Source organism: Armigeres subalbatus, chromosome 2, assembly GCF_024139115.2.
Source record: "Armigeres subalbatus isolate Guangzhou_Male chromosome 2, GZ_Asu_2, whole genome shotgun sequence".
Classification (NCBI taxonomy): Eukaryota; Metazoa; Arthropoda; class Insecta; order Diptera; family Culicidae; genus Armigeres; species Armigeres subalbatus.
Genome location: NC_085140.1, coordinates 224,070,110 through 224,096,602, shown reverse-complemented (window position 1 = coordinate 224,096,602; position 26,493 = coordinate 224,070,110). Strand labels below are relative to the sequence as shown.

General features: G+C 34.6%; 1 protein-coding gene across 9 annotated transcripts in view; it reads right to left on the bottom strand.

Moving 5' to 3' along the window:
• Positions 1-26,493, bottom strand: part of LOC134211757 (longitudinals lacking protein, isoforms A/B/D/L) — a 217,595-nt gene that overhangs the window by 110,923 nt on the left and 80,179 nt on the right. Inside the window, exons 7-8 of one of the 9 annotated variants that reach the window (XM_062688953.1) lie at positions 17,526-18,037; positions 6,888-17,450 (exon numbers count right to left, since the gene is read on the bottom strand). The exons of 6 other annotated variants lie outside the window; for them this stretch is intronic. In XM_062688953.1, the coding sequence (XP_062544937.1) occupies positions 17,526-18,037 (512 nt within the window). In that variant the 3' untranslated portion in view covers positions 6,888-17,450. Of the gene's footprint in view, positions 1-4,731; positions 5,749-6,104; positions 6,522-6,887; positions 17,451-17,525; positions 18,038-26,493 lie in introns of those variants that run through there. 2 more of the 9 variants (XM_062688952.1, XM_062688962.1) reach the window with 2 other exon arrangements.

Here is a 26,493-nt window from a genome sequence, read left to right as displayed (position 1 = left end):
GCCACTGGGCAAACACCAATTTCATCATAACTCGAGAATCACTCAAGCAAATGGAACCAAATCTGATATGTGGAGGTTTTGGAAGGGAAGATAAGTTTCTGTGGTGGTTCGAAACCCCTCCCCCTACTGGAAAGGGTGGCTACCATACAAATGAACCAAAAATTTCTGCATATCTCGAGAACTTATCAGAGAATAAATCAATTTTAGGTGAAAAGTATTTCATGGGGTATGCTAATTATTATAATAAATGACGTAATCTGAATAAGCTATTACTTATGCAAATAGGCAAACTAAATTTTCTCATGACCTAATTTCACGCATAAAGTTAAAATCAAAGCAAATAAGAAACACACGAAATATCGCGAATTTCAATAGTAATAATTATAAATAAACATATACAGCGGAGTATAAAAATGCAAATATAATCAAAGAGTAACTACTAGGAAAGATCCATTAATTACGGAATTGGGTATTTTCGACCTCCTATCCCCCTTTGTCACACTTTTTGTATGAAGCATCTGAAAACTTTGTTTGGTTTTCCAAGTAACCAAAAGTTATCACACTTCACTGAACCATCCCTCACCCTCTAAGCGTTACGTAAATTGTGGATGATTCCCTATTGTATAGTCAAATCTTTTGTACATCGTCTCACTGCTCAGCACAATAAAATATGAAGATCGATGAGAGGAAATCAAAACATCCGATGCAATTTGTGATCAATTGAATCTGCTAGACGAGAAATAAGTATTTTTTTATTGGCGCTTGGTGCGATTCGGCAGAACCCCATATTCATATTAAAATCAAATTTTGGCCAAAAATGTCATATGCAGTTTCCCAAGCAAACGGTTCATTCACACTGTTCAGTTTTGTCCAACTTTACATTAGTGCAATGAAGATTTGTTATACGAAAAAATGGAGAAGTTACCAAGTGTATCTTGATATAAAACGACATATACATTAGTACCAGGGAAAATTGGATGTGTGAGCTGCAAGGCGACAATGGTTCATTTGGAGACACGCCAGCATTAAAATAGAATCCACTTTTCGCTTAACTTTTCAAAAGGACCTAAGTAACATTTGTTTCAAGAATTAATTTGAATACAGCAATCAATAGCATTCATGTTGCTCTGTTGATTGTTCTATTCAAATTAATTCATGAAAAAATGTTACTTAGGTCTTTTCGAAAAGTTAAGCGAGACTTGATCAATAGTTGCATTTATAGGCGATGTTCATGATTTCTTTTATTTACCAGTTTTTAGCGCCTTTACCGACAGAAGTTATCTTGAGCACACTGACTATAATAACTCATAGAACTCTAATCCTAATTTACTCCACATGTTGCTAGAATAATTTGATATTCCTTTTAAGGATAACTACAAAAACTTGAGCTTGAGTTTGATTGACCGCCCGTGGTTGCTACTTCATCATAACCAGATCAGCTGTTCTTGCCAGGGGGGGAGTAAGCCTGTCATCCACGAACAAATCAAGCCTACCTAAGATGTATTATCCGGGCCTCGCCGCTTGGGAAAGACGGGCCACTCTGGGCCACCCCGCTTGGCAAGTGTAACATTTTTCGAACTGGAATCTTGTAGGATATTGGTTAACCTACACTACTGCTGACTAACGAAAAAATTGTGGGATTGTTTGTTTACATTTGCTTCATACTACATGCAGAGGAGGCGCGATGCACCGCATATTACCCCCCTGGTTCTTGCACAGAGAACCTATAGATCTTTGCTTAGGACTAGCACTGGTACAAGTACTGGTGATCTCATTTGTTATGTTACACTAGCGCCTGTCACGTCGGAATGCAAGTCAAGGTAGGAAAGAAAGGGGTGGAGATGATGATGCAATCACTCGCTTGCCAAAAGGGGAGGAGAAGACCACCAGCTGTCATCGAGAGAAAAAGTAGAATCATTGAAATTTCACACGGTGTGGTATAGGAAATGAATTATATTTTTGTTATAAAACAAAAATTAAGGACGTTTTTAAAAAAAATCTTGGTTTACGGGTTTAGAATTTTAGAAGCACACAAAATAGACATGATATCTCGATTTTTATATTTTTTCCGAATAAGCAGTTAATGCTTAAGATTGTTGAATTTATAACCCCAAAAACTAAAAATTGTTTGACAAAAAAATTTCTATATCGTTCTAGAGACATTTTAATTCTCATTTTCTATATCATGCCATGTCAAATTTCCATGGTTCTACTTTTTCTCTAAATTTTTCCAGGTGGCAGCACTGATGAAGGAACCTCCCCCAAGTTTCTGATAGTAAAGTTACGCAAAGAGGATCTCGCTACACTGATTTTGAATGATGCTAATCTTATTATGTTGGCAACTTTTATTTTTATTCAACCTTCCAAGTGAATGCATAGGAGTGTTCACTTCTTAAGCTTTTAAATAAATTTGATAACCAAGTTATCCACAGAGTGCGAACAAGTAAGTTTATTGTTGCTACTTTATTAGCGCGGTGTATTGAAGTGTTTTAAGTTGTTTCTAAAACATTTATTATAATAATTATTGTGTTAAATTGGTTATTCTTTATCATTTCTTTATTGCCATAAATGGAGTAATCTGAGTTGGCTATAACACATTTCAGCTCTTGCGTTTTAATTTGCTATAAATAATCATTAGAGAAAACGATACCTTTTGCCCTACCTTTGTTTACAGTTCAATAGGTAGATTTGGCTTCAATCTTTGCGCAACTCTGTATAATACACTCTGGGAACTATTTTAAATCAATTTCGAAAAACCTAATAATCTTTTATGCCACGTAGACAAGGCAAGTGAATTGAGCCAGTCGCTTGAAGCGAACGCAAATTGTACGTGTAAACAACTTAATTCAATTCACTTGAACGAAAAGAAAGTTGAACATGTTCAACTTTTGGCAAGTCAATTGAATTCAACTGATTCGTTCAATTAACTTGCCTTGTCAAAACGTATCATTAATCTGGACCAGGCGTCAACCTATGAGCTAACGTCCAAGCAGTCAAATTTCCAAAAACATTCAAACTGGATTTCAAACATCAAATATGAGTGGGAAAAAAAATATTGTAGCTCAGAAAAAGCTGTTCTATCGAATGAATAAAAAATCAAGATGTTTTTCAAAATTAAAAAAAAACATATGCTGAGCGATGAAGGGGGGAGGGGGATTGAAAATCGTCAATTTATGCGTGACATACTTTGTGGATCTTCCCTAACACAGTTACTGCTATTATAGTAGTTGAAGATATAGGATATAAATGGAAACGGTATGAAAGTCCATTTTAAATTCTACCGATTACTAGGACATGACAAATATAAAGAGAGATACACAATGAGAATGGAATGGACCTGGAGATTGAATTCAAGACCTCCAACGTATGAGGCTTTTCTTTTAAGGATAATTACGACATGTTATTAAGTTCTCCAGGCACGGTTTTTCGCACACCGTTTAAGATACATATCTTAAACGGTTATTATATGTTTAATATAATAACAGTGGATGGTAATCTAGTTGTGTATGTCCATTGTCCAATCTAATGCCCACTGTCTGGCAGTGTTATTATGGAAGAAAACTGACTGTTATTGCAATCAGATTTCGTCCGGGAGCTGCAAAATCTTAGCTCTATCACAGCTCCAGTGACCCGTTTCGGAATGCCATGACCGTTCCAAGGTCACTCACCCACAATAAACCCCGCATATTTATGCTACAATTATCAAATAGATAATGGTATCAAATGGATAATGGTATCAAACCCACAATTCCAAATTCAAAAATTATGTTTTTTTAATCCGGCATGTTGTAGTTCAATAAGATTAGATATCACGAATTCTTCACCCCAAGTACTTCTAGAGTAAGACTGCATAGTACTTCGAGAGGAGTACTGCGATATCACACACATTTTTATTCATCTGAAGAACGTAATTTGATTTTGTTCCATAATCTGGACGTAGTATAAAATATTGTCGGCGTAGCACCAACTTAGAATTCGGAAGTCCGGACTTCCGAACCGAACTTTCTTCCGAAGTTTTATCTGTCAAACTAATGGATGCGTTGTTTAGCGCATCTTTAGGGGAATCCAGCGCACTACTTCCGAAGTTGGGAAAGTTGCCTGTATCTGGAGAAAAATCCAACTTCGGTATAAAAAGCGGTATAAATTTATTCCGGATACACAATAATCTGACCACGTTGACATTGCCGAATATTGCTTGCCTTGATTTCGTGTTCACAATGTCACTATCGTAGAAGTTTTGCCAATGCAGTTTTGCGATATCCCTAACCTGCTCAGATTACGAGCTTTATATTTAACTTGATATCATATAAAATGTTCTAATTTTCGACATGAAGATAATCTTTATCAAGTGATAAAGCTTGTATTCTGAATAGACTGTAAAACATAAACAATCAACTTGACAATTTTCCAAGTGTTGTACATATCTGTATATATAAAAATGAAATAATACTGTGTTCGTATCCGCATAACTCAAAAACGGCTGGATGAATTTTTCTAATTCAAGACAAAATTTTCAAAACGACTTATCTGCTTTTGTAAACAAAGATTCAAACGACGAATTGACGAAACTGATAGCTCTCCCACGCAAACCAACACCACCAATAGGAAGGTGAAGGTTTCCGCTACCTGTTGATGGTGTTAGTTTGCGTGGGAGAGCTATCAGATTCGTCAAATCGTCGTTTGAATCTTTGTTTACAAAAGCAGATAAGTCGTTTTGAAAATTTTGTCTTGAATTCCTTCAGCAGATGTGTTCATTATAGTTTTCTACGGATTTATATGATGTTTCTTCATGCGAAAATTACGAGTAAAATTAAGTAATATTTCATGGTCAATGGTCAAAACTCGCATTTTTGCGAACTATGCAGGTCGGGTCAACTAGTATTATATATAATTTCATTATTCTCTTCTATGAAAGGTAGAGTGGATAACGTGCGTCCATAACAAGAAGCAGTGGTAAACCATATATGTGATTTTAGTCGAAACGGAATTTTGTAAAAATGGATTTTCCACCAAACATATTTCTTTTTCAAACACCATATATGCCGTTTGACATATGACATAGGTGTATGATTGTCAATTTGAATTCTTTTTCAGAGCCAGTTGTAACGGAAGTATCAAGATATTCCGATGACATTTCCTACTTATGCAAATTAGAGTTTTTTGTTTCCTTTTACAAATTATATATTTAATCTTAATTAGGCTTACAAAATTTGGAATTCAAATGTCGTTTCAAATTACTGTGAATATGTGTTTTGTAACCACACATTCGCTCACAAATATATTTCGGAGGAACGCCGCATTCATTCTTAATATGGCATTTTAAACTGTTTTTCCATTTATAGTTTCGACCACACGCTTTACATTTCCACGGTTTTGAATCATTTTCATGCTGAAACACAATCTTATCCTCTTTGCGTACGCCAGGCGTTGTACCGTTCGTTGGGACAGAAGAACATGATTCTACACTTGAGTTACTGCTGTTTAGTGAGCATGTCGATGTCTTGTGTGATGTTTTATTAGGGGAAACGCCAATCGTGGTGCACATCTTTTTGATCCTGCCGGTGGTGATTCGGGTGCCTGTCTTGGAGGTTTTACGCCAAACCGGAAGATAATTTGATGATAGTTCCGGTAATCCATCAGGCGAATTGACAGATTGATCAGCAATAGAAATAAAATCCGCATCCGACCAAAGATTAAAGTTTTCGAGCTTGATCTTAGTATAACCACCACCGAGTGAGCTACTATCTTCTGTATTTGTTGTATTTCGTTTTGTTGTTAGTAATTTACAGGATAATGCCATTTTAGAAGAAAAGTCGTGGGCGCATACCAAAAGGGGAAAAAAGAAAGAGAAAATATAGAACGTTAGTAGATTAGTATGTTAGTTACAAAGTGGACTACAAACTAGATGCGGTTATGACTAGTTACAAACACAAAAGCTAAAACATGTTTCATCAATATTATACTTTAAGTATGTCGAAAGATGAAAGCAAGCAAATCATCCTCCCTTATTTATAATGTATGAAGTCCCAAAAAGTTATAAATTTAATAGAAATATATCAGAAAATTAGTAGATTGTTAGTTGTTTGGAGGTTGAAAAACCTAGATTTATTATCTTTTTTTATTACTGGGTTATTATGTATTTTTTATATGTGTTTGTATATGCTTCTCCAACACAATACGATAGAATGCTTTGTAGAAACAAAAATCCACGGGACAAACGAAAAGCGGCTGTTTTCCGCACTCGTAACGCAGGTGTCGAGTTAAACTTTTTTTTCGTAAGTACTTGCGATTGCATGCGAGACAATGATACTTTTCGTTATCCTGGACTTGACTATTTTTTGTTCGTCCTCTAGCTATCGTTGTCATCACGTACGGATTGCTTGATTCAGCTGCGTTAATAGTTCCACTTAACTCGTTCTTATTTATTTGCAACAAATCGGTCCAAGAATTATACTGCTTTGAAATATCAGCGGAGGTGTCCACATCACATGTTCTAGTCGCCCGCCTAGCGCAAACGCCATCTGAAAAATAGGGAGCTATTAGTAAAAGTTAACAACTAATTTAGTGATAACACATTCAAACAATATCAAACATAAATTTTAGGATCGTTAACCCTTTCCTTCTGTTGAAACTGAATATTCATCTATTTCAACCTAGATTGGATCATTTAATTTGGAAGCAATATAAATCACTACAATTTGTATTGTAGAAGAGAAGGGTTATCTTTCTCAACACAGTGTGATACCTATTGCATTCAGTTTTAATACGTGGGAAAAGGAAAGATCGTATAAAAAAAATCCGTATAACAAATGGATTTTGATTGTAGACAAGTTTCTTTTCTAAGCTTTCTCATTATCTCTAAGGCATTATAATGTATACACTACAACTGTAAAATGAAATGTTATCTGTATTTCAGTAAAATATAAACAGCTTATTTATATGCATAGTCTTAATCATATATAACCGTCTTTTCGATGTACGCTGTTTTACTTGTTTGTTCACGGGAAAACATACTACTAAAATAATAGTCGGTATTATCGGTAGATACAAAATAATTAGAACAAAAGTAGGTATGAGTATTAAATATTTTTTTAAATGTTTACTCCAATTATATCATTTTCCTGTGTGAGGTATTAACCGATATCATATAATTTAGATTAACTGAAAAACGAATATACTTATATAATCAAAATAATAATAGACTAACATTTGAAAGGGCAAACAGTAAAAATAAAAATAATGTTTTTCGTCTATATACCCCGACATTTGCAAAAGTCGGAGACAGCAACCAATGCTCCATAATATGGACGAATAACAGGAATGATTCCGTTCCCCTTTTCAAATATTGGCCTAGATTTTGTAACAAAACAGGAACAATAACTTCCAGTTTTTTTTTGCAATCTGTGAAAAAATAATAATCCTTTTATTTCCTTTTCGATTTTTCAAAGTATTTAACAAAATTGAACATAAATTCGATGAATAAATTATGCATTTTAAGTCGTGTTCATATTTGATACAAAATGCCGATGGATTTCCAAATGGGAATGGGAATCACTCCATATACCTACTCTTTGTCATATCTACTGAAACATTAATAAAAATGGACTCATGACTAATAAATGATTAACAGCTTTTCTGTGTCACTTGAGGCAATTGTAATCATTGAGATAAAAGCAATCATAATAACACATAATTACCCTTCGAATGCTAAATAGAGTATGCTACTTTGTTTAACATCAAGTTGCTATCATATGCTAGGCTCGGGAATGTCGATTGATAATAAAAAAAATGCAATATTAATTGACATTGAAATTGAATAATGAATCCTTTCGCTTACGATACTAAATTAAGAGCAATGTAATATTGAATAAAACTGTGAACTAATCCATAGACTACTAGTGTAAATGATCTGTTGTAAATCATTTGTAACAGACAACTCGTTCAAAATCAATCAGTTACATCCCTTAAACTTAAGATGTTATATGAAATTGTCCACAAAGGAGTTGTCTATTAGGATCAAGCTCCGAGTTTTTATAAAGAAATTCGAATAATATTAACAATATGATTAACAAAACAAAACAATAGGATCATAATTTTTTTTCATAACAACAGCCTTTATTTTAGTCAAACATTCTCAAAATATTCAATCACAATTTACACACTTTTTTTTTTCAGCAGATCCACCAAATTTGTATCCACTTCTTTCCTACTTGACGAGCGCTCTAGAGATTTGAGATTCATGTCGTCAGCTTTGAAAGCAGCATAATAGCCTATGCAGATAACGCCATTTATCATTATCGTATTAAATATGAGAAAGAAAATTGAACGTATGAAAATTGACATCAATTTACTCTTTATCATGATATTTATTATCATAAATGGCGTAATCTGAATACGCTATAAGCACCTATTAGTTACGTTTTTATAATTTAATCCATTGACTCCATCTAAAAAGGTGGGTCATCTAAAAGCAAATTTATAGCCGTTCAATATTCTTCCGACCAGTAGGGACACGGCAGGTATTCCCGTCCTTCGTCGTAGGGGCTAAAACCAACGAAAGCAACATACATTTGCTAGAACTCCACTATAGTAGAACGTTTCTCCTGAGCTTACGAGTTGGTACGTATGAGTTTTACAAAAAAACGTCTTTTTTATTGGTTTTCGAGACTATGACGAACAGACGAAAATACCTGCCGTGTCCCAAAAATATTAAGAAATAGAGCACAGTGTGGACAGCGTGGTAGATTTTACTCCATAACATACCACGAAAATGTGTCCACCCGGCATCACGGGACGATATGCTTCACTAAGCATATTACCTTCCAGGCTCTACTATTTCAAATATGCCTAATTTAGACTTTATATAGTTAAGATTGTGGAATGTGCAATGCAGAACTATTAGCTTGCGACAGATAGCTGTTACGTGTAGCTAGCAGCGAAAAATTGATTCCAATATGTTTTGGCTGGACTTTGCACCGCTAGAACTAATGAAAACAAATTCAATATCATGCTAAATTTTATTTTAACATGACTCTAATTAAGATATTTAGGCAGGAAATCAACCCACAAACTTGGCTATTCCTGTTTTTACGATCTTTATGTTAAATATTGAAAATGTAAGAACACTTGGAACAGCTTTGCCAAAATTATTTTGAATGCGAATATACGCAATATGCACATCACCTACTCTACTCATTGAATTCGTCTCAATGTGGAAGACGGTGATGGCTACGGTGAACGGTGGAAATGTTAGCCTACCTCACCAAAACAAGAATTCTTATGTAGGCAATAGGCGCGAACAACGTTTGATTCAGACCTCCCAGACCTTGTACTGGCACAGAAACCACAGCTAGTGCAGGAAAACAAGCCTCAAAAATAAGTTTGCAAGATGACAAAAAAAAACTGATTAGAACATGTTAATCGTTAGTATTTAAGTAAGTATATCTACATTTGTTTAATCGGTATTGTGTTTATCCAAAATAAAGTTAATCCGTTTTAGACGAAGGATTCACGAAAATACGCAATCAAGATTTTTATTTGTTCACGAAATTCGACTCTTTTTGCCATCATCTAAGCACCGTTTTGATTCAAATTACATACAGGCTCATATTTCTAATAGCATTTTCAGATTATGCCATTTATAATAATAAATATCATGATAAAGAACAACTTGATGCCAATCCCCATAAATTCAATTTTCTTTCTTCACTAACACGATATTTATTATCATAAACGGCGTAATCTGAATAGGCTTATTTTTAGAATTGTCTAAAATGTTTCATTGAAAGGCTAAACATATTGTTTCTATAGTACGGTCAGTAAATGTTTAATTTGGGACATGTAAAATTATACTATTGTATATACTATTCAGATTAGGCCATTTATCATATTAATTATCGTGTTAAAGTGGAGAAAGAAAATCGAATGTATGGGAATTGACATCAAGTTGAGCTAGGCTATCACAACGAAAAGTCGTTAAAATTATTCAATTCAATGTCTTTCTGATTTTTAGACAAAACCTGGCTGAACGAAATCGCTAAGTTTTGGAATTTCTTCTTCTTCTTATTGGCATTACATCCCCACACTGGGACAGAGCCGCCTCGCAGCTTAGTGTTCATAAGGCACTTCCACAGTTATTAACTGCTGAGGTTTCTAAGCCAGGTTACCATTTTTGCATTCGTATATCATGAGGCTAACACGATGATACTTTTATGCCCAGGGAGGTCGAGACAATTTCCAATCCGAAAATTCCCTAGACCGGGACAGGGAATCAAACCCAGCCACCCTCAGCATGGTCTTGCTTGGTAGCCGCGCCTTCTATCGCACGGCAAAAGAAGGTTTTGGTATTTACAATTGACAAATTTTGCGCTTATCTGAACGTTCTATTCTGTCTCTTTTTTTTTAACTCATATTAGCCATCAACATATTTTGATTTATGTGGTACATAAGCAATCAGAATGGTATCCACAAACAAAGCAAGTGTCAGATAAACGCACGCAGTATGTTCGCGACATGTTACTTGAACGAATGAAATTGTTGTATCTAATCGCAACTCGGGGCGAGTATCTCTAATGGGAGTATTCGACCTCATTCAAAATACCACATCTCACACTACACGTGGAATAATGTATACACAAATTGTTGTTAATCATAATTTTCGTCATAGTCTAGTATAAATCCTGCAAAGGTAATACAATTAAATGATGAATATCTACACAATTTAACTAGGAGGAAACATTATTGAAACGACCAATAATAATGCATCAATGTTATGGAAGAAGATCTCACAATGTACTTTTCTTAGCCATAATATTTCAGTATAAAATGGAAATGTATTTCAAACGGCTCAACAAAGTAAATTCATATTTGTTAATCATTAGACTAAAACATAACTTCAAATGTGTCTTTTAACAACTGGTAATTTTGTTTTTTTTACTGATTTTGTTTGAGGCCCATACCAGGATTTAAATGTTTCAATATCTTATTTATTACACTTAAAAAAAATCTTACTATTTGTTAAAAGTTTTATGAACGTTTTGAAAGTTCTTTGATGGCAATTCAATAGTGTTGTTCTATTTTTGTTTCTGAGTAACTTAGATTCTTCACAAATGGGGCGCCAACGGAGTAAAAATATATAGAGCACTCACGTAACTTACTACTCGATACACAATTGTGAAAACAACATGGCATTAAAATAACAATTTCATTAAAATCTAATACCTAAAAAATAGGGAATTCCTAATACACACGAGTTTACGCGAATTAACATACTATTTTTGAAATCATTCTGCAGACAGCCATTGAACAGTGGTGGCAATTAAAAATAAAACAAAAAATACGTTTGGAACATAAAGAATTGGTAATGCATTTGAATTATTCTTCCTAGTGCAGGATGCAGTTGAATCGAAAAACAGTTTTTTATGAACTTTTTTTTACTGAATTCAGAGATTCCGAGCTACAGCGCTTTTATGGTTTTAAAAAAATATCTTCCTTTTACTTCCACTAATTTGTTTTTTCATGTCTACACAAATACGTATTTCGTCCACTACTTGTGGACATCTTCAGTGTGTTGTTTATCGACAAAAAAACAAATTAGTGGAAGTAAAAGGAAAACTGTGTAACATTTTCCCCTAAGACGCTCGAAAATAATTATTAATTACAGCGCTTTTATTATAACATAATTCATAGACAAAAACAGGCATGCTACAACTATTTAGTTTGACTCACTTGCAAATAGTTAATTACAAAAGCTGAATTTTTAAGTGTGATGTATGGTGGATTTGCAGATCTATGCGTTTTGTTTAACTTTGTTTAACAATACATTGATCGAAATCCAATGGCTTCATTTAGTATATATGAATTTGTATTATAAATTTATAGCTGTAGAATCGTTTCTATGAATGAATTTCAATTAAACAAAGGTCTGATTGTTTTTGCGATTGCTGGTTTAGTCACATTACATTAGACATTGACTCAAATCAACACATAGTTGACAGTTTTTCTCAATCATAAAAATCGTTGTGACTTCCATCGTTAATAACTGTACAATATGTGTTGCAAAACTAGTGTACTGGGCTTTTTTTGTACAATGTGATTCAGTATGTGAATTGAAACTGAGTCAGGTATTTATTTGGATACAAACAATAGAATAAAATAAAAATAAATCCTTTAGAGGGCTGTCATTTGTTGAAATATCCAAGCCTTTAATTTTTGTTTCATGTAGACCCTTACTGATACCGTGCACGTACCATACTTTACGGGGTTCGGGAAATTCGACATATGACCAACACGAAATAGCTTAAATCGACTCACGTTACGTCATTCTACTCATAGAATACGCCCAATGGTAGTAGCAACCACAAATTTACAGGTCATTTGCCACGACGGTTTCCTTCCAGAGATGATGTGGTTTATGAAACCAATCACTTTCCCTAGATAAGTAGACCTAATCCCTTTGAGTTTAAAATCAGCCGATATTGAGAAGTCCCGTTCTTCGTCTACACAATGTAGTACAGCAGCAGAACAGATATTCTGAAATTTCTCTCTCAATAAACGACAGATATGTTCAAGTGATGTTCAATGTTTCTCTATGTTATTCTGTCCAGTTACTAGACCAGTATATTTACAAAGGCCAAATGTTTGGAATTATAAATATTTTGGGAGGCTAATTTTATGACAGACAAAATTTTTAGAAGAATTTTTTTTTAAACTGTTCGGAAGACCCGTCCCATACCAATTTTCTGGCTACGCCACTGGGCTGGATTAATAACAAAGAGACGCCATGTCAAAATTTGAACAGCGCGTTTGCCAAATCGGTTGCCCAAATAAAACACAAGGTTTTCAAAGGTAGCAGTATGGCGCCACTTTTATATTCAGGCACTTTGATACATACCAAGTTCGAACCACTTAGAAAAAGAGAATTCTTCTTCATATTCATTGGCATGACATCCCCTACTGGAACCATGCCGCCTCGCAGCTTAGTGTTCATGAAGCTTTTCCACAGTTGTTAACTGCGAGGTTTCTAAGCCAAGTTACAATTTTTGCACTTATATCATAAGGACCCTACCCGGGAATCGAACCAGTCATCCTCAGCATGGTCTTACTTTGTAGCCGCACATCTTACCGCAGAGAATTCATTCCCAGATAATTCCAGCATATATGCCTAGTGCAGCTTAATTTTCAAAAATGCAAGTATTTTGCATATCAATATTTTCTTTTTATAGACTATTCAAACTACAAGTTTTATCACTTGATAAAAAGTAGTGTATGTCAAAATTCACGCATTTTATTTTAATTTATGGGAATACGGGGCAAGATGATCACCCTAATCAATGATACATTGCTGATTGCTAACTAGCTCCGAATCAACTTTTTGGTTGTGGGTGGTCCTGGATTATCTCGTAAACAAATCTAAATGGATTTTTCAAATGTTATATGATCATTTTCCCCTGCTTGTCTCATATCAAATTATGTCAATCTTTTGGTATTCTCCCGTATTTCGAAATGAAAACATTCAAATTCTATCCATGCGATTTATCGATATCTATCAATCACATGGATAAAATTTGAATGTTTTTATTTTTCGTAATATGGATAGACCTGCATGCATTGCAAAAAGTTAGAAGAATTATTAGAAAACATTTATTCTAACTTGAAACCTTAACTTGGTCCTAAAGTAAAAGCCCATGTTGTTTGCAAGTAGCTATCGTGGTTTTTAAAATATTAGCATATTTCAATATGATTACCTACAAAAAACAGGTTGGCCTACTTGCTCCATATGAACATCTTGCCCTACATTCTCCTAATATGATATAAAGTAATAATGCATCTATTGTGCTTGCCACTTCTTCTTCTTCTTCTTCTTATTGGCATTACATCCCCAAACTGGGACAGAGCCGCCTCGCAGCTTAGTGTTCATTAAGCACTTCCACAGTTATTAAATGCGAGGTTTCTAAGCCAAGTTACCATTTTTGCATTCGTATATCATGAGGCTAACACAATGATACTTTTATGCCCAGGGAAATTGAGACAATTTCCAATCCGAAAATTCCTTAGACCAGCACCGGGAAAAGAGCCCAGCCACCCTCACATGGTCTTGCTTTGTAGCCGCGCGTTTTACCGCACGGCTAAATAGGGCCCCTCATTGTGCTTGCCACACAAGATACATATTTATGCAAAAGCGGGCATAGAAAAGCTTTCAAATAGTAACATGGGAAATGCTGTGCTACTGTGACACTGTGCCCCACGTTTTCTTCTTTCTTTCTTTCTTTTTCTCGTTTGGCGCAGACCTATCGGTCCATTTCAGCCAAGTCAGCCAAGTCAAGTGACACTGTGACCACGCTTAATTCTTAATTCTGCAAATATCGAAATCATAAGGGTTGTGTACCAACATTAAGAACGCTATATTGCAACACTATATTAGCTATGTGCACCAAATATTTGAATGAAGATAATGAAAAATATCTCTAATTCTCACAAGATGGCTTCTATATTATTCGCAAAATAATACACCACATGTTTTTCAGTAGACCGTGCCCAATCACATGTCATCAAATCCGTAAAATGTAAGCTCGAAGTAAATTGAAGTTGCTTTGACTTGCTCGAGTTGTTCGTCAACAAAGAGCTGTAAAGTTACTAAAAGTTCAGGTTCTGTTCTCAATGGACGCTAATGTTTTAATTTTGCTCCAAAACTGACAGCCTCTTCAACTTCGAATCTGTTACGAGTGACTCGAAGTAGGTTGAATGCGCAACCACAAACCGACTTGAAGTATGTAGGTTGCAATGAGTGAAAGGATAGAACTATTATTTTCAATAGAGAATTTAACTTTCAAAATGTCCGAATTCAACTACGACAACTTATATTCATTGTTACAATACCATGTCTATTGAGGCGACGATCAGTTTTCATATTTCCAAAATATATTTTAAAGGTATGTATAATAAAAAAATACTTGCAAAATGCACAAAGCTATATACGAGCGCGGTAGTGCTGGCAAAAGGTTGATCCACTGTACTAGTGTTTGTTGTCTTCAATAAAAAGTTGATAATGAAACTATACATTTTTATGCGACCAGCTTACAGGCCAGCATATAATAAGGTTGATATGATTTAAACTAGCGCGATCTAGTTGGTTGGCGACATGCAGCATAGACCCAAGTGGATTGGAGATAACTTTTATGAGCAGCAAATGCCACTGCAACCTTTGTCTGAAATGAATAATTGAAATTAGTCTACCTGGTCAATAAATGAACTAAAATATAATTACAATTTTGTTCACACTTATGGGATAATTGGCACTGTTCAATTAGCTTCTGTGGTAGAATGAACAAACACTACATATTTGTATAAACATATACTTCCGTTATACGCATAAATGTCCCATGGACATGGGAAATACCAGCAAACATGGGACAACTATGCGTATAACTATAGTATACCGCCGTCATATTTGTCCCATGTTTGCTGGGATTCGTGTGTACACGGGAATCTCAGGTGCCTGCCAAAGTGAAGCCAAACGCGACGCGATTCACATAAAGGAATAACAATTATTATCAATGAATAATTGTCAAATTGCTCTGTCGCGTAGCATCGCGCGGTCGCGTCTACTCTTATGCGTATAACGACAGTATATACGTAAGTATATGTATGTATACGCATATACACTGGTAGCCATAATAAAGTGCCCACTGACCGGTTTCCATATAAAATGGTCAACTTGGGAGCTCTAGATATTGATTCACATAATAAACATTAATGCGGTAATATAAAAATGTTTTTTTTGGCAAAGATTTATTTTTTTAATATTTTTAATTTTTTGTAGACTGATGACATGCTCAGCCAAAAAACATTTTTTTTTTGGAAAAATCATTTTGTGTCAGTTTAATATTTTTTTAGCCTATGAATCAATATGGTTTTTGATATGGTAAAATTCAAGTTACAACTGGGCTCTGGTCAAATTGTCAGCAAAATCGGTTCACGGGCAACCGAGATCTAGAGCTCCAAAGTTGACCATTTTGTCTGAAAAACGCTAAGTGGGCACGGTATTATGCCGGCCAGTGTATGATATTTAAGCTGCTTAAGCAGCTTTCTCTCACCCTGTTCACAGAAGTAAAAAAAATTTCTTATACCAGCTCAACAAGTAAACTCATGATAATTTTTTTTATAAAATATAAAATATCTCACAAACGATTGATTGAAATAAAGTAGAAAGCATAACATATTTATACGTAGCGCTAAATATTTTGTACACATCATTTATGTTTCTTGTCTTACTAATATGTTGTGTAATAATATTACTTAAAGGCACATGTGGTAGGAAACATATAACTAAAATAACTTGTTATTTTTCTTACATATGTGTATATATATATATATATATATTTTGTTTAAACGTATATATTCTATACCTAAGCCAAACGAAAGGTAATATTACATTAAATTATCATTGAGGTAAGACGTTGTTTTTATATTAGTCTGTATAATATGGTCCGCATACATTCTCATGAATATTTTTATATGCAAAACAAATCGGTAACAGTATGACAAATTCCACACGGTTGTGTAATTGTTGGGAGGGGAATGCCTTGTACGGCCATACGACCTTCAATATGTTCCTTCGATGAAAAAACATGGTAAAACTGTAGTTTGTTGCTTTTTATGTATATTAATTGATACAGTGGTATGACATTTCCAACAAGTCCATTGCTCAAATAGCATTAACCAGAATTTCACAAGGAAATGTTCATTTCGATAAATCACAATCTTGAAAATGGAACTCTAGGAAATTGTACCACTCTTCAAGCTAATCATTACCTTCTTGGTTTAAATATTGAAACATTATATTAAAATATAGAACGCCGATCGTCATAATAGAACTTTACCCTTTATATGTATGAATAATAACAACTCTCCCGAAAGAATCGCTTGCTATCACCTTGATATGTGGTTAATGGTTAGAACAAATGCAGTTTTTTCGTTGAGTCTTGTCTTTGATGCTTTTCTTAACCTATACAATTTCAACTTGAACTTCGAAGCAACGGAGAATGCACTTTGTGCTTTCTCTTTACTATGATGGAATACAGAATACTGTGTTCAAACATGACCTGCCCATGAAACACACAGAACAATAGCTAAGTTAATAACATTTGTTTTGATGTTTTTTTATCTATTATTTTCTGTTGGAATGAATTATCATTGAGTTTGTGATTTTTTTTTAAATACATATATCTGGAATGTTCTTACAATTTTTGTTATTTGGAATGATAAACTTCTGCTTTAAAGTCACCCTTTTAAACAATATAATGACAATATTTCTGTGGAAGACATGTAACGTACTCAATATAAATAAAACTGTTTTACTTTTTTGTAATATCACTGTTTTATGCACTTTTTACTATTAGATTTATATATTAGATTGTACATTATGCTCGATTTCTTTACCGCTGTGTTGCCTGTTGAGATTCAAGCAGAATTAGCAATCTAAATATTGATGATGTGCGTCCAAAGCATTGTTAAAGCGCATTTACCTAAACCGTACTGTTTAGATCCAATGGCATATTTGTTGGATCTTCAATTGCAACCACTTTGTCATCTTCTAGTTTGAAAAAGCGTTCTTTATGCATACGCTCCATGTGTCGCCCTATATGCATTTTCTGTTTTGCGCGGTATACACAATAAGGACACTGAAATTGAGGTTCCTTGCCACACTCCCATTTCTGGTGATTACGCAAAGACGACTTTAATTTGTAAACGCGGCCGCAATCCGGACAAGCAAAACCACCTGCGCTACCACCGTTGGCATCCATCGCAATTAGACTGGAATTTCCACAGCCGCTATTAATAGAGACACCAAGTAACCCTGCTTTCGAATCGACAGGGCTTATTGAAAGGTCTCGTGGAAAGATTAGTGGCAGTGCCCCTTCTCGAAATGTAGTCATAAGGGGCATCGCTCCGCTCGACGATAACAGCGGCATTGCAAGGCGTGCATCCAACTGATCCCATGTCAGACCACCAATCTTTGTGATGCTTAAATCTTCCGCTATAGAAAAATGAAAACAAAAATAAAATGTAATAAGAGATAAATAATATCAATAAAAAATATATGTTAAGTTATCCCAACTTGCCGCAAAACTCCCAGATATGCTTTATGTTTACTATAGAAGCATTAAATTAAATTAAATGGTCTAACACCAGTATTAGAACATAATGAAAAAAATGAATTTATTCCAAATTGCACAGCAATTTATTTCTCACTAATCAGAACTTACTCATTACAGCATATAAGATCCCGAATTCTTAATATTTAAAGTGATGTACAATCAGTTTTATGTTATTGAAACAAATATGTTGAAGTGTTAAATATATTATTGTATAACGTAAATACAATATACTATAGATAGTGGAATCTATAGATGAGCGAAAGCATGGTTGGGTATGTGTTTTAACCGTGCATCATGTGATAATGACATCACACTCCTTAATATTGTTATACAAATTGCGACGTTATGGTCATTTGGAGACACGTTGGACAGTTCTCTTGGCGACAAAGGATTTATTTCCGCTCAACTATATGTTTCTACTAACTATACCATATACTAATGTATAATATACATATGTCATCCATCAAACAGTATTCACATTTAGCTCTTTAATATAATAGATATATAATATATAAATCCTTTTCTATCGAAATTACAATTTTATATAAATAGATACAAATGCGTATTATTTTCTTATATTCACTATTTTTGGCACATATTTCATATAACATCTTGCATTTAAAATTAAAATATTGGAATGAAAAGAAGTAAACAGCTAAGAGCTAACGAACTTATCGTTCACATAAGAGCATCTTACATGATTCAGTAGGTATTCTGATGAAATTCCTAAGCACCGTCACTGTTGAAACCATTGGAAATATATTGGAAATTCAAATGAATGTGAAGTCATTCAACCACATTGCATTGTCCACCAAAGGTAAAAAACACTCTAAAATCCTAATTCTCATATCTCATGCACGATTCAAATCAAGCACTAGTCAAATCTCATCAGGCTAATTGTCCAAAAAATCGCTCATAATATATACGACTCGCAATTTTTATCATTGTATGACTATTAGGTGATCTCTTTCAATACATTGAATTTTTATTCTTCGCTTAAAGCAAACAAAGAAATGGAGCACGAATTATTTTTCATCTTGTTTTTGTGATTTTTTAACAGTATGTACATGATAACAATAAATTAGTAAAACGACATGAATCAAGCCGAAAATGCTCGTTTTGCAAATACAGTATCGACTCGATTTTGTCACTCCCCGATCTTATCACGTCCTGATTTTAACACGTTTTCGATCCGATTTTGCCACCCCATAAAATTAAAATTTAAGCGTTCTTTTTATTTTTGTAACGGTATCATTTACCGTAAACAACAATGATTTTCATGAAATAACTTTCACCGCCTGTGGTTAATTAATAAGCATTTCTGAGTACCTGTCAAGAATTTTGTAGAAAGAATTATAGGTTCCGTTAACGTATTTTGCCTTCCCAAGGCATAAACTGATCCGGGTTTGTGAAACAAATTTGGATTGATTTTTTTTTTAGATTTTGTCACATTTCCTATTTTATCATCCCAAAATCGGTATATTACTATATTATTAATATAGAAGCATAATAATATCCATAATAATAATAATAATAATAACGCCACGACCCACGAGCACAGTTATCAACATCATCTCGATGAGAACAGACACTTATGCTCATTTGCTTTTTTGCTTTTAGTTTTGTACTGTATCGTTTGGATTTATATCCTTCGAATAAAATGCCTAGTGAAGTCGCGGTAAGAAATACGTTGGCTTTCACGATTCCCAAGGATGCCACCCACTCAGGAGCCTTCCTTAGCCTTGCGGTAAGATGCGCGGCTACAAACCATACTGAAGGTGGCTGGATTCGATTCTAGGAAATTTTCGGGTTGGAAACTTTCTCGACTTTCCTGTGAATAAAAGTACATCGTGATGGCCTCATGATAATATATATGCGAAAATTGTTACTTGGCTTAGAAACCTTGCTGTTATCTGTAGAAGTGCTGAATGAACTAAAATTGGTAAAATTGATTATTCTTTTGCTATTTTCTTCTACCCGGGTTAAAGCAAAAAACCCAACTTAATTCTCCGAGTGGTGACACTGCCTTTCTCGCATTTAGCCAAGACACCAACCTTATATGGCGCTTACTTAGTTCGATTCCATTTTCTTAATAACTTTTAAGCGCAATGGTCGATCGTTATCAAATTCAATAGTGATCAATAAGGGTTTTTTTTTTTTTTTTTATTCCTTTATTTATTTGGTAGGCACTCTGTGCCGAGATCTACTGTGGTATTCTGCTGCCAGAATCCACAAACAATCGTTTTTTTTTAGATTTTCCATCATTCATTGTTGTTGTCGTTGCTAGTCCATCTCACCGTGAGTCCATTGTGTCCATTTGTCCGTGTCGTGAATCCAATGATCGTTGCATTGTTCGGTTGCCATTTATCCGGGTACGTTGGAGGAATGCCTCCGAGAAGAACAATTTGTCAGTCGTCATCAGGCAGTCGTAACAGTAAGGGCGCTCCTCAATACGCCACCCTATAGGCTGCGCATCCGGCGACTGACGAGGTTTAGCGGAAGGGCTGGGAATCGAACCCATGACCATTCGCTTGTAAGGCGAACGTGTAGCCAACTACGCTACGGGACCCCCCATCAATAAGGGTTTGTCTCCCGTCGAATGCAACTTGTTGCGAGAAAATCGGTTAAGAATTTCTATATAAAAAAGTGGCTAATGTTTTTCGGTTTTCGTGTGCACACACACACACACATACACACGGACAGACAGACATTTGTTCAGCTCGACGAGCTGAGTCGATTGGTATATAACATCATGGGTCTCCAAGACTTCTTTAAAAAGCTCGATTTTGGAGTGAAATGATAGCCTTTCGGTACAACTTTGTTGTACGAGAAAGGCAAAAAAATCACAAATATCTGTGACCTGCTCAACAAACCTTGGATTAAATCTGTGATTTTTTTAAACGGTAAAAATACAATAGGATAATCTTTTCATTTAAAACTTTTCCGAGATGGTTCCAATCAAGCCAGTTGCTTGCATGTGATTACTAATGTATGTAAAATCTACAATATCATTCAAAGTGACATTAATACTTGTGACACATATATGATACCAATATCACTGTACAGCATAAAATCATATGTCTGTCACCCAGAATCACGCTGGTATCACGGTAGCACGATGATTTCCGTACCCTGCCCTGCGACCGTTGTATTGTACGAAACAGAACATAATTTGTTGTTTTGAAATGTCAAATACGCCGTTTGACATATGAAATAAAAACAAACATTTGCAAGCTGACTGAGTAAAATTCGTTTTTCTGAAATTCCGGATGATATTGTTCACAACATTGGCAAAATAATTATTCGTAAGCCCATCATTTGATACAACTACGCTCTGAACAAGTCTTCCCATTGATTTAGCCAGTTCTTGGGTTGTTTCCGGGAAAGATCTACCGTCACTTTTGCATGATATTCAATGGTTTGAGTTCTGTATCGTGTGATTATGAACATTTTGTGCAAGGATCCCATGGGTTTTAATTGGAATGAGGTCTAAGGATTGGGAAGGTTGCGGGCTCTTTGATTTGCCATTAGTCAGCATCTACTTTTTTAGATGGGAAGAATGTTTTATACCGTTGTTTTGGACAAATTCAAAATTGGATCTGTAGTATTTGGAGAGGGAGGGAGGAGAGGAGAGGAGGATCTCGTGGAGGTAAAAGTGGAGTGCAGAAATAAACGATAGTCAGCGCGAAATAAATAAGTGTTTGAAAAACCCGGAGTTCCGTGTCCGAATGAACCTTTACAGGATCTATGACCCAATTGAACGGTACTGGCTTTATCCTTCAAAATGTTCAAATGAATTAACAGTGGTCCCCAGCATGCTCACTATTGAGGGCCGCATTGCAATTTCGAACTGTTGAAGCGGGCCGCAGTATATTCGCAATATTTTTTTTATTTTAAATTAAATTTTAGTACAACATGATTTTTATGAATAAAATAAAACTTTATCAAAACGTTTTATTCCCGTAAATCTTTTTTGAATAACATACTTGGAAGGACATTCAATTCTGCAGGTTCTATCGCCGTAACTGACTGACCGTTTCTGCTCTTTCAGACTTGATGTACGAGAAAATTCTTTTGCAACACCATCTTTCGGTTCAGTTAGCAGAAAATATTCTGAGCTGTTTGTCTCCAAATTATTATATGACCTTATGTATTTATTTTTTCAAATATATTGTTCACTATTAGTTGTCAGGCAAATGACAACGACTATAATTACAATTACAAAATTTTACAAATAATAAATGTTTTGGCAACTTCCTTTGTTTTTAAAGGAAAATTCTTTATGGAAATTTTATTTTGCTACCAATAACGACAGCATGTTTTAAAAGTGTTTCTAAAGCCAGGTAATCTTGCCCGCAGTGTTGAATAGAAATCGAATAAATCTGCGTCCAAGCCTTGCTTTTTTCTATCAATTGAGTTTTCTGAAACCTTTTCTTCAACAGTATCGGAGATTGGAATTTTTTTTTAAATTTCTATATTTTCTGTAGCTTAAAGTACGTTGGTGTGATAGTCAGCGTGTTTTCTGGAGCTATTAATCCAGCAATTTTCCAGTTGAATTTTGCTGACCCATAACTTATTTTTAATAGTAAAAGCATTCTTCTTACGAAGCAGTTTAAGGTAACATTAATCTTACATGAAGTTCAACACTAAGCTCGTTTTAATGCGCGACAAAAAAACACACATTTGCTATTTTTATAGCCCGGGGCAATAACAATAAAGCATATTTGCTGTCGGGCTTAGCCTACAAAATATTGATGTAGTAATCAATTTCATTAAGCATGATGATAATACGATTCATGCTTCATATATCAACAATGGTGCATTCTTGACAGAATACCTGAACGAAAGAAAATCCACAATGGAAAGCTTCTTTTGTCATATAACGCCTAACAAAAGGCCACATGTAGTGTATTCTCTGAAATCCTTCGCGAGCCACAGGAAAAGGCTTGGAGGGCCGCATGCGGCCCGCGGGCCGCACTTCGGCGATCACTGAATTAAACGATCAGTGCCGTTTGCACTGAAATCATCCCAAACCATAAAATAGAGTGATTAACGTCCGCAGAAATAATTGTCTTGTGCATATTTCTGCTAAAATATCTATACGAAGAATTAGAAAACTATGACGTTTTCATATCGATCAATGAACTGCTAACGCGAATTCACAATTTATTCAAAAAATATGGATAAATATTGTGTAATACTCATAAAAACTATAGTAACAGTTTATGATTTCTATATATTTTGATGAAAAATATAGTTTTGGAAAACTGTAGAATCAGTTTCAAAACAAGCTGTCAAATAGATACAACGGTGAAAAGAAAAGATGTGTGTCATGTTGGCACTGTTCGCGTACAGCGTGATACGAAAATCATTGTGCAGAAATCAAATGTCTGTCGATAGTATAAGACCATCTGATGAATCCCAGATAGACATCGTAGAAACAATGATGTTTTCTATCATTTTGTAATCTGGGTTAGATCATTTAGTAGTTTGTGTGTATGGTGGGTATCTAGTGCGAAGGTTTTTCTACAACTCTGTCTAATAGTTCGTTGCTTGAATTCCTCTAATAATGCAGTTTTAGCACTAGTAACATTAACTTAAATTAAATTATTAGAACTTTGTTATCATTTAGTATAAGTTACTGCAACTAGTGCTTTAAGTCCGTTATTAGTGGTATTCAAAGAATTGAACTGTTCGGCAGAGGTGTAGAAAAACCTTCGAACAAGAATTTCACCATACAACACAATTTGAAATTTATCCTCTGCAATGAGTTATTGACAAACTACTAAATGATCGAGCCCAAATTACTAAATGATTAATAACATCTTTGCGTAGAACAAACTGCAAGTTTCAATATAGACTTTTTGTGTATTCAAAATCGACGATCCATAGGTTGGCTAGCGTTACAAAAGCACGGAAAGAACACATGCACAGCAAAGATGTTAAGGGGTGAACGGGGCAAGATCGCCACCGGGGGCAAAAAGAAATCTTTCTAATTTTACAGTTATTGAGCCTTTTTCTCTTTAAATAACCCCACACTGTTAAACTATTTATAGTCCAACAAAAGACTTGACACAAAAATATTATAAAAATAGAATGATTGAAATACAGATGAATTAGCAAAAGTTGTTAAAAACTTAGATTTTCTTATAAGAAATTAGCATTAGAAAATAAAACAGACATTTTTCAATGAAAATCTTGCCCAAATACATATATTATATGTCTACAAAGAATATTTTAGGGCCATTTAAAATACTCACAGTGAAATGTTTGACCATGCTTAATAAGAATTGAAAAATATATCTCAAATAGGGTAAGATGCGCACCCCATTTTGAAACAATCAAACAATACACAAAATACTAAAACTCTTTTGCACAACCTATAATTATGATTCACTATGCGTTGGATCGTACATTATGAAGTTTACTGAATTATTAGGCACATTTATGTTAGTCAAAGTGATTTTGATGGTATTAATAAAAAAAAATAACTTATCGATCCCACAATCAGTTTATTGTTTTAAAATTGCCAATGCGCATTAAAAGCTATGTTTTTTGTTAATATGTATAAGTGCTTTAATACATTTTAGTTGGAAAAATTGATTTTTAGAAGCGTACCCCTTTTTGGTAGGAATGATTATCTTGCCCCTTAGTATATTTGAACCAGTCAAACACAGTGTTTTAGTTGAGTCACATTTATCGGGATTACCGTTCTTTTTTAAATTCGCGTTCTAGTCTAGATGATAGATAAGATGCAAGAAAAAAGATATTGTATTGTGATATAGAAAAGCATACTTGCTGAGAAGGTATCAAGAAGAAGTCTGAGAGTACTTATTTTGCCCATAAACACAAAATATAGAGTATGAGGGGGGGCCCTCATACTCTATATTTTGTGTTTATGGTTCATCCCCTGGTTAATATGTACCCGGATAGAGTTGGCAAATAAACTAATTACAAAAAAATAACAAAATTTGCAATGATATAAAGTTTCGTAATTTTTATAATAACATCTTAACTAGCAACCCTATAACCAGAGACCAGTGGAGTGCAAAACTGTCGAAATGGCAACGTATGAAATTGCATGATATCGTAAAAATAAGACTGGCAGCACATGAACTTTTTGCTTGATTCTTATGTATGTAAAATGTGAACAAGTCGAATTGGAACCGCTTTTGACGGTTCGATTAGAAGCAAGATGGCGTCTTCGCCGATCTCTTATTGTAGTATTTCTAATCTTAACAACACATTTTCATATGATAGCAATATTTGTTATGAAAATTATTTTGAGCTTTTTAGTGAAATGTCTTCACTTGTCATAAGACGAGTTTGTACAATCCCATTGAATTCCACCACTTAATTGTATCTTGACAGATACGTATTTCGACCTCAACAGTAAGGCCGTCTTCAGTGTCTCGTACTTGACTCGACTTGACTTGACTAAGTCGAGTCAAGTACGAGACACTGAAGACGGCCTTACTGTTGAGGTCGAAATACGTATCTGTCAAGATACAATAAAGTGGTGGAATTCAATGGATTGTACAAACTCGTCTTATGACAAGTGAATATTTGTTATTTATATGTTGTTGTGAGGGGGAGTAGAACAATAAAAAACGAACAAATTTTGCAAACATCATTGCCGCATTGTAGCTTAGTGTTCATTAAGCTACGAAAAATTGCGTAAACCGGACCGGGAATCGAATCCAACTACCTTCAGCATGGTCTTGTAAGGATTACGTAAGCATTTTGGGGAAGGGGGGGGTCTATTGTTTTCTTACGCGCCATATAAATAAAAAAAAAACAGATTAATCCACCTAGCGATGGTGATGCCTTTCTCGTGCGTTATAAAATGAAATAAAAACATATTAGATAGGTTAAAATAGCACTTTAGGGAAATAGATTTCATTATTTTCATCATTTCTCATTTATTAGCATTCATTTCAATGCATTGCAGCAATTTCCGATAATTTTTTTTTTCCAAGGGAGGACACCTTTGGCAAAAACTGTGTTTTATTAATAACTCCGGAACGCAATGTCCGATCGGTCTAATTTTCAATAGGGTCTAACTAGGCCACAAGAAAATGGAATAATCCTAAGTACAAAAAAGTTAGTCTCACATGTTTTGTACACATACAAACACCCCTTACCTTCCCGTAGTATATTAAACATTTGTCGGGATTACCGTTCTTTTTGAAATTCGCCTTCTAGTCTAGATGTTAGATAAGATGCAACAAAAACCCAGAATAATCCACCTAGCGGCGATGATACCTTTCTCGTGCATCGTAAAATGTATTTAAAAAATCACATAAGAAAGGTCAAAAAAGACCCCGAACACATT